The sequence below is a fragment of the Eucalyptus grandis genome, chromosome 2 (assembly GCF_016545825.1).
Source record: "Eucalyptus grandis isolate ANBG69807.140 chromosome 2, ASM1654582v1, whole genome shotgun sequence".
Classification (NCBI taxonomy): Eukaryota; Viridiplantae; Streptophyta; class Magnoliopsida; order Myrtales; family Myrtaceae; genus Eucalyptus; species Eucalyptus grandis.
The window spans coordinates 36,371,842-36,383,400 of record NC_052613.1 but is presented as its reverse complement, the minus strand read 5'-3'; the positions used below and the strand labels follow the sequence as shown (position 1 = coordinate 36,383,400).

Here is an 11,559-nt window from a genome sequence, read left to right as displayed (position 1 = left end):
AAAAATTACGTATCTTTCAATTGACATTGGGGAGCATTCTCCCGTCACAGGGAATGTGTTCTTTGTAAAATGGTGTGAATACTTGCAGTAAGGACAAAACTTGTTCTAACTTCTCTTTACAGAAAAATGTTAAAACAATTATATTGAGTTATTTTTAAACAATGCCATATTTGAAATCTTGTGGTTCCTTGGATTTTTTAACTAGATAGTCCTCTCTCATTTCAATTTTGTCTAGTTGCTGTTTCTAGCATGTGCACATTTTCCATGGATTACGCATGTAAGATCAAAATGGAGTAAAGGTTAAAAAGCACAATAGGTGATTCTAGCTAAGGCAACATGAACGAATACCTAAAAATTTATATTATTTAAATCAAATTTTACTTTTAAAATTTTTAGAGCGCATTCAACAATATCACAACATCATGATACATTCCTATCGTCGGATATCATAAAACATAAGGAAGAATGATCGTGGGAGTATTGTTATAACAAAACATGAGCCACTATGCTGGTGTCTTGTAATTATGTTAGGACAAAAAACTATATAGATATGAAATTTGCTAAACGTTGGTTGTATTATCTTGTGATTATTGCTGCAATAAATTCCATTTTTAATGTTTGTGAAATGTTTTTGTAGATACAAAATTGGGCGCTATGCTAATCTTTAGAGTAGCTTTTAAGTGATTTGCTTTTCCATGTTTACTTTTGTTGTTTGTGCATGTTTAAGGAATCTCATTTGGTAGTCCTATATGACTCGTGAGTTTTGCTAGGCAAGGTGGTGCATTTTAAATCACTTTTCCAAAGAATCTTGGGCCTCGAAGACCTCTATGCCTAAGGTGAAGTCCCAAAAGCCTTGGAACCAAATTTGGCATTTTAATAGTTTGTTGGCCCAATAACTACCACCTAACATTTGCATTTTTCAGATTTTCGGAATGCCATTGGGGGTAATGATTTTTTTTTTCGGACTTTACGCTCACTTATACTTTTGTATTCCTATTTTGCCCTTATCCTATTTTTCATTTCTGTCCAAACCAAACACATCCATTGCCGACCAAAATATTCCTATTTTGCCCTTAGCCCATTTTTCATCGTCTCTCTAAACCAAACACATCTATCGCCGCTCCAAATTTTGGTCGATACGATCCCAGAGTCAATTATCGCTAAGGATCGATCATCAAACTATTGCAAGTCTATTGAGTTAGATTTGCAAGGTCAAGGGTTGCATGAGGCTGGCCTACCATCAACTTATAATCTTTTACAATTCCTTTCATAAAGCATTTCTCAAATTATTTCACTATTAATCAATTCACAAACTATTTTCAAGATGGTAATGCTTATTTGGTCCAAAATTATGTAATAAATATGCTCTAAATATCTCTTTTTTCTTTCTCACAAATATGATGCCATGCTATACATTTCATAACTAATAATGCATATAATCTCTGTCACTCTCCAAAGACAAAAAAAGAGCTTACAAATTCAAAGAAAAGATGAGGTCAGGCTCAATTTATTAAACAACACGGTTTCAACAGTAGGAAAGACCCACTAAGCGTCGCTACTGACAAGAAATGATCACCAATCCATTGTGGACTCTCCATTAAAGGATGGGCATGCTCTTTTCCCAGGATATATTAAAGAAGAAAGGCTAGCAATTTTGACTACCCACCCTTGAACTAACAGAAGCAAAATCACTACTATATTAAAAAATCTGGACTGAATTAGAGATTGGCTACCTACAAACAGAGCATTTTGGTGAAACCTCCCATTCTACTGATAGCACAAATCGCTGACAACACACAAGAAGACCACATGGAAAAAAAAAATGGACCTCCTCCTCCTCATTAGACAAATTACACATAATTGTCCATCTGGTACATCTCTCGATTCATCCTCTGCAAGAGTGTTGGGCTCGACGACTGCAGCATGGCTCTGCTGCTGCTGCTGCTGCTGCTGCTCCTGCTCGTCCCGTCTATGCTGCCTCCACTTTTTCCATCTGTTCCATTTTATGAGGAAAGTAGATTCAGCATGCCCGGTAAGGTAAAAAATTATAATGTCTTGAATTCAACAGGATACAGAATATGGTTACAAGTTTACTGGTTGATAGCTATTGATCTTACAAAAGCAAATCCAAGGATACCAATTGATATCTTTCCAAGAAGAATACTACTCCAGAAGAGTATCTTTGTGCAAAAGGCAAGATCAATGACCATTTGATCTTTTGTCATCTCGGTGCTGGAAAATGTCAAATCAGTCAATTCAATAGTAGACGAGTACTGTCAAAAAAGGGTTGCCTGCCCAAGAGGAAGTATGAGATGGTCAATTCTCAACGACTTGAGTCATGTGATGTTTATAGATCATCACATAAACAAATGACAAGCATCAAAGGAACAGGAGCCACAATATCTTTTGACAGGTAAGGGGAAAAATACCAAAACAATAGGAGGTTGTGCATCACCCAAAAATTCATAAAACCACACAACTGGGAAACTCTCCGTGTCGTGCAAAATGCAAAAAACGCAGACTTGCAAACAGGCAATTCACTACATATCCACATCTTGCTATAAACCACGATCGAGATTAGAGAGAATAAATTTGTACAAGTGTCGATTTATAGTAAAAGAAAATAGTGTACATGGGCAATAAGTCCACGAAAGGAAAAAGAATCTCCTCAAGCAAGCATCAAGACTAATCCAATGTCCATCCATCACCATTAAAATATAGATGAGAGGAAAACTTATAGAAAATATGGAAAATCTCGGAATGAATTGATCTCCGGAATTCATTTTCAAAAAGCAAGGGTCAACAATACTAACGACATACCTTTCTAATGGAAGAATTTTCTCTTATCAAGCAGTCCAACCTTCGAAAATAGAGGAACAAGAACATCAGATCAGATACTTGTATCAAAGTAAATGCATCATTACAAAATTAAATTAAAGGAACCGCAAGGTCTAGATAATCAAATAAATCTCGAGGTGCAAGAAACATTGCAGTTAACCATATGCATCAAGTTTATATGTTGCAGACTTACAGGGTATTCATGACCAAAAAGTGCCTAAAGGAACGTGTAAGGAGAGAAGAATTCATCAGCTGCAATTGGTGACATAATGTGGTAAGAGGTAGATGATGCCTTGAACCATCCATGTTCACAACGACATAATCCACTGCGGGCCACTGACTGCCATCAATTACTACAAAAGGAACCTGCAGTCATACTAACGGAAGTAAGCAAGTCCAACAACTAAAGCGTAAGCTAATAATTGACTGCTCTCTTTTGACACATCAAAGCAAAGTTTCTCATCATGCATAGTTATGACCACTGAGACCAGGAAAAAGTGTTACAGAAATTAATTTATAAAGACAATCTCAATAGGATGATCATGTGAAAATTTTTCTTGAGGAACCTTCAATTCTGTCAGCCAAATAAAAAAAGGAATCTTTGACTTCAGAGATCTCAAGTCTCCAACACACAATGCGAGTAAAGAAGCATAATAACTGAATGCTCAAGACTGAAAAGCAAAGCCTTGTAAAGTTGTCTCATATCCCTCAATATCTTTAGGTTTGCCAACTCTACTTGTATTTATATGTGAGGAAAGCAGTAAGACTCCCTTCTACCATGACAGAACACGACAACCTTAACCTGGTATCAAGAAACTCAATTCTTCAGAAAGAATGGAGCTTTCCTAGACTTTTAATTTGGATAAAGTACAGACTCCATCATGCAGCATCTGGTGTTCAGGACATGAACACCGTGTGATGTCCATGGCAACGCCAATTTTGACATGTCTACCATCACAATTATATGTACAGTCTCCCAAACAGTTCCAGTGTCTAAGGCAAAAATAAAATGTGATATTACACTTTAAAACCAGAAGGAGGCATGTGGTTCCTAGCTGAAGACAAACGTTAGGTGATGTATTCCCACTCAAAGAATGGGTAACATAAGCTTTAACAGCACCTTTCCAGTGAAATATAGCTTAAAAATAAGAACCAATTTATGGAACAAATCTACTTACTGTTCTTAGTGACAAGGATTTTTGTTCCCGCAAGGATTTGATAAGATAGCCTGTAGATCCGAAGCCCACCGGAAAAATCCCTTCAACTCATTGTATATGCACTTCATAATGAAAACAAAAGATCAAGCTTATCAAAAAATCATACAAGACTGAGGTAAATAGGAAAATCCATTTCAGAAAAGCCATGATTGACACAAATAATTATGAAATTTTAATGCATAAACTGCAATTTGCTCCTAACATCAGGGAGACCCTGCAACCTAGATTTCTTTCTCCACTTTCTAAACATTGATCTTCTTCTTGGTTCAAGCACTTTCTTCTTGCTTATTCTCTAGGTATGCACACCAAATCAACATTGTGATTGTGTCTTCCCAGACCAGACTAGTTTGTTCTTTTTAAGGCCCAAAAGCACTTGTGCATCCATCTCCAATGCCATTTAATTTCCTAAATAAGAATATCTCGAGAAGAAAGATGAAAGTGGTGCATCTATCCTACTGCAACAAGTTACTCTGTTAAGTTCCTTTTTTGTATTTTCTCCTTTCATCAAGACCAAAATTCAACTAAGTACACTATCGTAAAACACATCGCACCTACATAAGAAGGGATTCACATGCTAAAACAACACTATTTGCTTTAAGCTAGAAAACTCTCGACTTTCAAAATGTCAGGTTTACACCACATCACAAAAGAAGAATGGAAATAACACAACTATACCAGCAAATGCGCTTATACCAGATGATGCAGCTAAGTCATCAATGCAGCCTCCCTACAAATCATAAAATCCTCCATCGTCTCGACAGCCACTCATATTGAGACCAACCATTCAAAAACGAAGCAGTAACGACTATGACATTTCCAAGACCAATCACACCAAATTCACAAGGGCTCCTCGATACTTCAACAGTCAAATTCACTTGCCCTTTCGCAGTCTCGTGGTATCGAAAGAGACGACAAAAAATCCACTGACTGAAGTTAGCAATACAAGACATGACTCGCTTACACCAATGCAAAGCACACAGATATATCATCCGAACACGAGACATAGCCGAGCAAACCAATCATCACACGCAACAGAAAGTACATCAAATTACGTCGCATACTCGAGTAAACAAATCCATAGCATTGCGTGTACACGCACTCACAGTTTGAGTCCTTTGTACGATCACCGCCCTATCGCCGGAGTCCTGCGAGGCCAAGACATTCTGCCTCAAGCGCCTCCCCGTCCATCCTTCGACGGCCGATTTCGCCTCCCCGAGACCGCGCGCGACCGCAAGCTCCTCTCCTCCCGGACGGCCCGACGAATCAGACTCCGAATCCGAACCGCCTCCGCGAGTGAGCACGCACCGACGGTCGGAGACTCGGACCGACGGGGCGTATCGGAGCTTACGGAGAGCGGAGGAGCCGGAGGTGAACTTGACGATCGTGCCGAGGACATGGTGCTGTTCTGGGGGATTTCCGCGGTGGTTGTATGGGGTCACATGTGAGCGGCGCACGGCGGTGGCGAGTGCGATCGGAGTTAAGGCGGCGGCGCGTGGGGGCGGACGCCGGATGGAGTGGCTCCTGGCGGTGCCGGAAAAAAGACTTGCTGCAACCCGATTGAAATATCTGGCTCTCGACGATGGCGGTCCACAATTGGGAGAATGAAACTGATAATTGGGCTGATGGGCCGATCTTGGGCCAAGCCCAATTTCTCTCTGCTCAGTTAAGTTATTGTTAATAATGCTATTGCGGTGGAATTAAACAAAGACATTGCTTGTACGATAGCTAATTAAGCTATCGGTGGTTCATCTTGTTCACGTAAACCCAACGCAAAGAGTTTCTTCCTGATTTGATGCAGCTGATTTGCAACTTCATTGATGTTCATCCGTCTACCTGGCACTTGGTACGAACAAGCAACTCCAATATTATACACCATAACCAAACATTCTTGAAATATGTTATCCCTTTCGGAAGACCAATGCCGACAACTATAGGGGCCTAAATGGCTCTCTCTTTCTTGAAGCATAAAGCTGTCTGTGATTTCTAGCACTCGCTTAGGCAAAGCTTCTTCTACAAAACTATGAAGAGTCAAATTGTCTCTGAATTTGACATCAGTGGGACTCAAACCTGTGAATATCTCTAGTAAGAGAATGCCGAAACTATAGACATCGCCTTCTCTTGAAACTTTGCATCCCATTGCATACTCTGCCACACATTTTGATCATAGTCCAAATCAAATTAAGGCGTGGATTATCAAATCAAAATGTAAAGCGTGTAAGACTATAAGAGTTGTCACTAGCTACCAAACTTCACACTGGAAGACCGATCAATAATTTTTAGGTATATAAAATTTTATTGGTTTGTGTGTGTGTGTGTGTGAGAGAGAGAGAGAGAGAGAGAACCTGGTGGAGCATAACCCATTGTTCCTCTAAGACCCCCTGAGCTCATTTGATTATCTACAGTATCAAGGGATGATTCAAGAAGGAATTTTGCCAATCCAAAGTCGCCAACATGTGCGACCATCTCAACATCTAGGAGGATATTGCTTGGCTTTAAATCACAATGAACGATGGGTATGTGGCACTGGTGATGAAGATAATCTAGTGCAGAAGCAACATCAATTGCAATATTTATCCTCCATATGATATTTAACTTTTTTGAAAGCATATTCCCATGAGATGATGTTGCATATGAGTGTAGCCATTGTTCTAAGCTTCCATTATCCATAAATTCATAAACTAAGGCCTTAAAATCATTTCCTTGGTAATCACTGCCAGAGCAAACCGTTAATATCTTCAAAAGATTTCGATGTTTGATGTTCTTTAATGCCTCGCACTCAACTATAAAGCTCTTCAAAGCACCACAACGAACTAAATGAAGCACCTTCACGGCAACAACCATTCCATTGTCCTCAAGAATCCCTCTGTAAACAGAACCAAAGCTTCCTACACCGATCAAATTCGCCAAAGAAAAACCTTCAGTTGCTTTTAAGAGTGTCCCGTAAGATACATTTGGACGTGAATCATCTAGTGAACTTGAAACTGGTTCATTTACTTCCTTCTTCACCCAACAAAAATATATAAAAGCCGCAATAAGAGCCATTCCAAGAACTCCAGAATAATAGAAGAAAAATATCACTATATTTATATTTTTGCTTTCGTAGCTTTTTGGAAATGCGGTTAGGGAGATGAAATTCTGGCAATCCGCCGCAGAGGTCATTGTTTCCAATAATAGAAGTACTTGTAACATTCTTGAAAACTCCTTCACATGGTAGCATTCCTTCAAACTTATTGTACGACAAATTCAAATGTTGTAAGGATTGAAATATCGCTAAGAATTTTGGAATTTGACCTGATAAATTGTTGCGTGAAAGATCTAGTTCTTCAATGCCTCCTAACAATTTGATTGATTGCGGAATTGACCCATGGAAGAAGTTGCCCCCCATCCTTAGTGATGCCAATGAAGTGCAATCACCTAAACTAATTGGGATTTCACCTGCCAACAAATTGTCAGAGATGTCCAACTCGGTCAAAGCTTTCAAGTTGCCAACTTCTGTGGGTAGAACCCCAGTCAGATGGTTATGGGACAAGTCTAGAACGATGGCTAATGAAGAGAGACCAATAAGTTGCGGGGGTATGACACCACTAAGATTGTTATTAGATAGATCGAGTGCAATAAGAGATTGGCAGTTTGATAGATGTGGAGGAATTTGCCCATGAAAGTTGTTGTTGGAAAGATATGCTTTAATCAACTTGGTTAGATTTCCCAAAGAAGATGGGATAGTCCCTCTAAGGTTGTTATAGCTCAACTGCAACATCTTTAGATTTTGTAGATTTCCCAAATTTGAGGGGATAACACTTGAAAGGTTGTTTCCGTACATATATAACGCCTCCAAGTTGATAAGATTCCCGATTTCTTGTGGAATCTCACCGGATATTTGAATCATATTTACATGAAAACTCTTGAGAGTGGTAGATAAATTACCTAGGCATTTAGGTAACTCCCCACCAAACTTGTTCAAACTAATAGACACTAGCTCTAATTCGGTGCTGTTAGTTAACGAGCAAAGGAAGCTCAACTCTTGAGGTTTTCCACTTCCAAGCGAATTATTTTCTATTGAAAACCAACTAAGCTTATACAAATTTTCCAAAGATGGTACTTTCTTAGAAAATCTATTACCTAGAATTTGAAGCAAATCTAGCTTTGTGCAATTCGATATCGAGGAGGAATCGGCTCCTCAAGTTGGTTGAACGCAACACTAAAACTTTTAAGATTTGGGAGTTTAAGGCCCATACCTATTGGAAGAGTCCCATCTATCTGATTGAATCCAACATCAATTACTTCTATTGAAGAGAGATTGAATAAGGAAGATGGCATTGTACCCGACAATCGATTACTTGCAAGGACGATGATTTGCAAGTTTGTTAGGTGGCCTAAACTTTGGGGAATGCTCCCGCCCAAGTTGTTCCAAGTTAAAGAAAGTATATTGAGGAAAGATAAGTTGCCAATGAAGGAAGGCAAACTCCCGGTTAAATGATTATTTTGCAAATTGAATATCCGTAGCTTCGACAATGAACTGAGCTCAATAGGAATTTCTCCGGTTAGTTCATTTTCCCGAAACCCAAAGTGCATACAAGTCCAAGCAACTTGATATGTTTTTGGGAATTTCACCAACCAATGAATTGTTGCGTAGTAGCAAGAAACGAAGGCGGCGTAACTTGCCAACTTGCGGAGGGATTTCATGATCAAGACTGTTGTTTGAAAGCCACATTTCCCTTAAGAAGCTGAGATTCCCAATATGAGGAGAGATTGATCAGAGTTCTTGTGATGACAAGGATAGGACTGTGACCCTTTTGTGCCTTCGACTACACGTAACGCCATACCACTGGCAAAACCCAATGCTAATATTCCATGAGTTAAGCACGCCGAAAGGATCTCCGGTTATGCCGGCCTTAAATGCAAGGAGCGCAAGTTTGTCTGTTTCGTTGGTGGTGGAAGAGACTTGGTTAAAGCATAAGGCAAGAACAATAAAAAGAAGCAAGGGGCATGATGGAAACTTTGCAAAACTAATGCTCACGAGTTTCATGACTCGAAGCGCTAGGACACAGGTAGAATTGAGAAACAAAGGGTAGGATAAGTGCTACTAGAAACTTTGAAGAGTTTTATAAGAGTGGGATGTCGATTTTGAAGTGCTATTCTTATCTTTTTATAAGAAATTTTCGATTCTTCTTTTACTTTTTTTGAGATAGCTTTTTGAAGTGCTTTTCTTCTTTTTGTCTTTTTGACTCGGTAGCCATTGAAGTGCTTTTTTGCCTCTGGAGAAGACTTTGCTTGGCCATCTGCGTATATTGCGGGCGTTGGAGTGAACAGAAGAAGGGCATGTTGAAAATTCACTTTGGTTGGAGGACATGCACATGGCAATTGGAAGCAACTTAAACAAACGTGAGAAATGGACTGAGAGTTTGAGGGCCATTTTTTTTTTTTCCGGATATGTGATGAGTCAGCTTTTTGCTTGGTTTGGTTTTCTCTTTGAGAATGAAGACTCCACAAGATGATCTTGAAAATGTAAATTCTTTGTATAGGGAATGTAAATTCTTCCCATTAAAATGGCACCAGAAGCACATTTTTTTTCTTTTTTTCCTTTTTATTTTAAATAATTTTAATGTTAGCTACTCAATTTGAAATCTAAACTCACTTCATCCATGCTAATTTTTCCTTTAGGAAGAAAGTAGTAAGTATGATCAATGAATTTTGCCCATTTAATTCTTTTGGACATAATTGGTTTCAACAGAATCGCTTGAAAGGAATATTTATTGTTATGGTCAGTGGATTGTTGTTATTACAGCATAAGTTTACGTAATTTTTGGGAGCAAAATGTTATCTCTTGAGGCATTGCATTCATATAATTTTCTCTCTCAGATGCAAATTTTGTTCCTAGTCACTTTAATCCTCAACCATCAATATCAACGGATTAAGGGAAAATGAAAATAAAGATGCAAGAACAAACTTGATTTAATTGTAAATTATGGGGCACATGTGTAATCTACAATATTTTATGAAAGGTGACTTTACTGTAAGACACTAGCGATGAAATGACACTACTCCATAACATCAACGGCATTAGATCCAAATGTAAAAATTAAAACCCAATTAAATGTTAAAAGTAAGAAATATGTTTGTCCTTGTTGTCCATATAGGCAATTCTATTCACCTCTGTTATCTTACTAAGATCAATATCGACTTGTTCTTTCCAAATTACTCTTAATTGTCTGTCACCCATTTGCTTATTAATTTGGTCAAAATAGGTAGCACGTGAGAAAGTCAATATGAATTGATTGAAAACTACAAAATTATGGCATTGCGGAATTTGTCATTCTTAATTGTTAATTTCATTTTTCACTTGTTGAAACGAGTAAATCTCCATTACATTTAGGGGGAAAAACAACTTAAAAATAGAATATGCATACCTCAGCCTTAATCTTCACTTTCATCACATTCCATGAAAAAAGTAACAAAAATTCAGTTATTTAGCAAGTATAAATACCAAAAAAAACCTATTATGCACTAATGAGCCATGTGGATCTCCCAACAATTAGGGGCCAAGTACTTTTGTACCTATTTTAATAAGGGTTCTATTAACAAAACGCTCTTAAACACCTCGTAAATATAAGTTTTGTCATTTTTAATATAAATGTCTCAGAACACTCGTTAATAAAATCATTTTGATAACAATCGTTTTCTTTTGGGATAATCATAATGACATCATTATATATTCCTCTAGCATAAAAGGAACAAAAAAAAAAATTTGATAAAATCGTTTTCCTTCTTCCACAGACAATGAATTGAGAAATTTGATAGTTTGTAATTGGGACTTTTACTCTCATCGACATTTAAGGGAGGTGTAGAATTCTTCAAGCAGTAAGATATTACAAGCGTCTATATTCTTAGCCACGGACAAAGCCTGGATGGCATTTTCTCGAATATTCATTAAGCATTCATTAATCATATTTATTGGCAAAACTCTATTTAATGCACGCATTGTAGAATTGATTATTTTTCATACTATAATAATGATTAATAATTAATTGATACAATCAACGCAAAACACTTATATGTAGTATTTTACCAAAAAAAAAAACACTTATATGTAGTCATATATATTATAAAATTATTGACCAGTATATACTTGTAAGTAATTTCATAATATATATGATTACATATAAGTAACTTTCATACTTATATATCCTTATATGTAATCACGTTAGATTATATTATATGAAACATTAATGATCATCTATTTTTTGGCAACATAGACATATGTGTCACACTCGCATGATACAATCACACGAATTCATGCTCAACCACTTATACATAAGAAATCACACTTTTTTAACCAAAAGATTTTAGAGTCTTTATTATTAGTTAACATAAAAAATTATGTAAGTACTTATTATTTAAAATATATAATTAATTTGTAATGACCTCTTTATATATCACATAGATAAGCGAGAGAATTCAAATATATTGCAAATATTTTTTCAAGACATGTATAGAAGAGACTTCA

The 11,559-nt window shown here is 37.3% G+C and overlaps 1 protein-coding gene and 1 long non-coding RNA gene across 4 annotated transcripts; both read right to left on the bottom strand.

Annotated features, from left to right (window-relative positions):
• Positions 1-1,478: 1,478 nt before the first annotated feature.
• On the bottom strand, positions 1,479-5,616 carry LOC104435265. Of its 3 annotated transcripts, XR_005548134.1 has the most exons (5): positions 5,159-5,616; positions 4,017-4,117; positions 3,032-3,204; positions 2,118-2,860; positions 1,479-1,993 (listed from the first exon to the last, which is right to left on the bottom strand). It is a non-coding gene; the product is annotated as an uncharacterized LOC104435265 (long non-coding RNA). The 3 variants fall into 3 exon arrangements; XR_005548133.1 differs by having other exon boundaries at positions 1,479-2,860; XR_005548135.1 differs by having other exon boundaries at positions 1,479-2,860; positions 3,032-3,191.
• Positions 5,617-5,784: 168 nt separating this feature from the next.
• On the bottom strand, positions 5,785-7,812 carry LOC120290689 (putative receptor-like protein kinase At3g47110). Its single transcript, XM_039307052.1, has 3 exons — positions 7,491-7,812; positions 6,398-6,940; positions 5,785-6,200 (listed from the first exon to the last, which is right to left on the bottom strand). Exons 1-3 carry the CDS (start codon positions 7,810-7,812, stop codon positions 5,785-5,787), a joined length of 1,281 nt encoding a protein of 426 aa, XP_039162986.1.
• Positions 7,813-11,559: the final 3,747 nt, after the last annotated feature.

Bases quoted from the DNA above. Each gene is read 5' to 3' on its own strand.
- LOC120290689 (XM_039307052.1), bottom strand. From the start codon at position 7,812: ATGTTGCAGTTGAGCTATAACAACCTTAGAGGGACTATCCCATCTTCT. The intron at 6,941-7,490 runs GTGAAATCCCAA...TGATCGGTGTAG, and splicing joins CTCTGACAATTTGTTGGCAG to GAAGCTTTGGTTCTGTTTAC. The intron at 6,201-6,397 runs GTTCTCTCTCTC...AATGTGTGGCAG, and splicing joins AATGGGTTATGCTCCACCAG to AGTATGCAATGGGATGCAAA.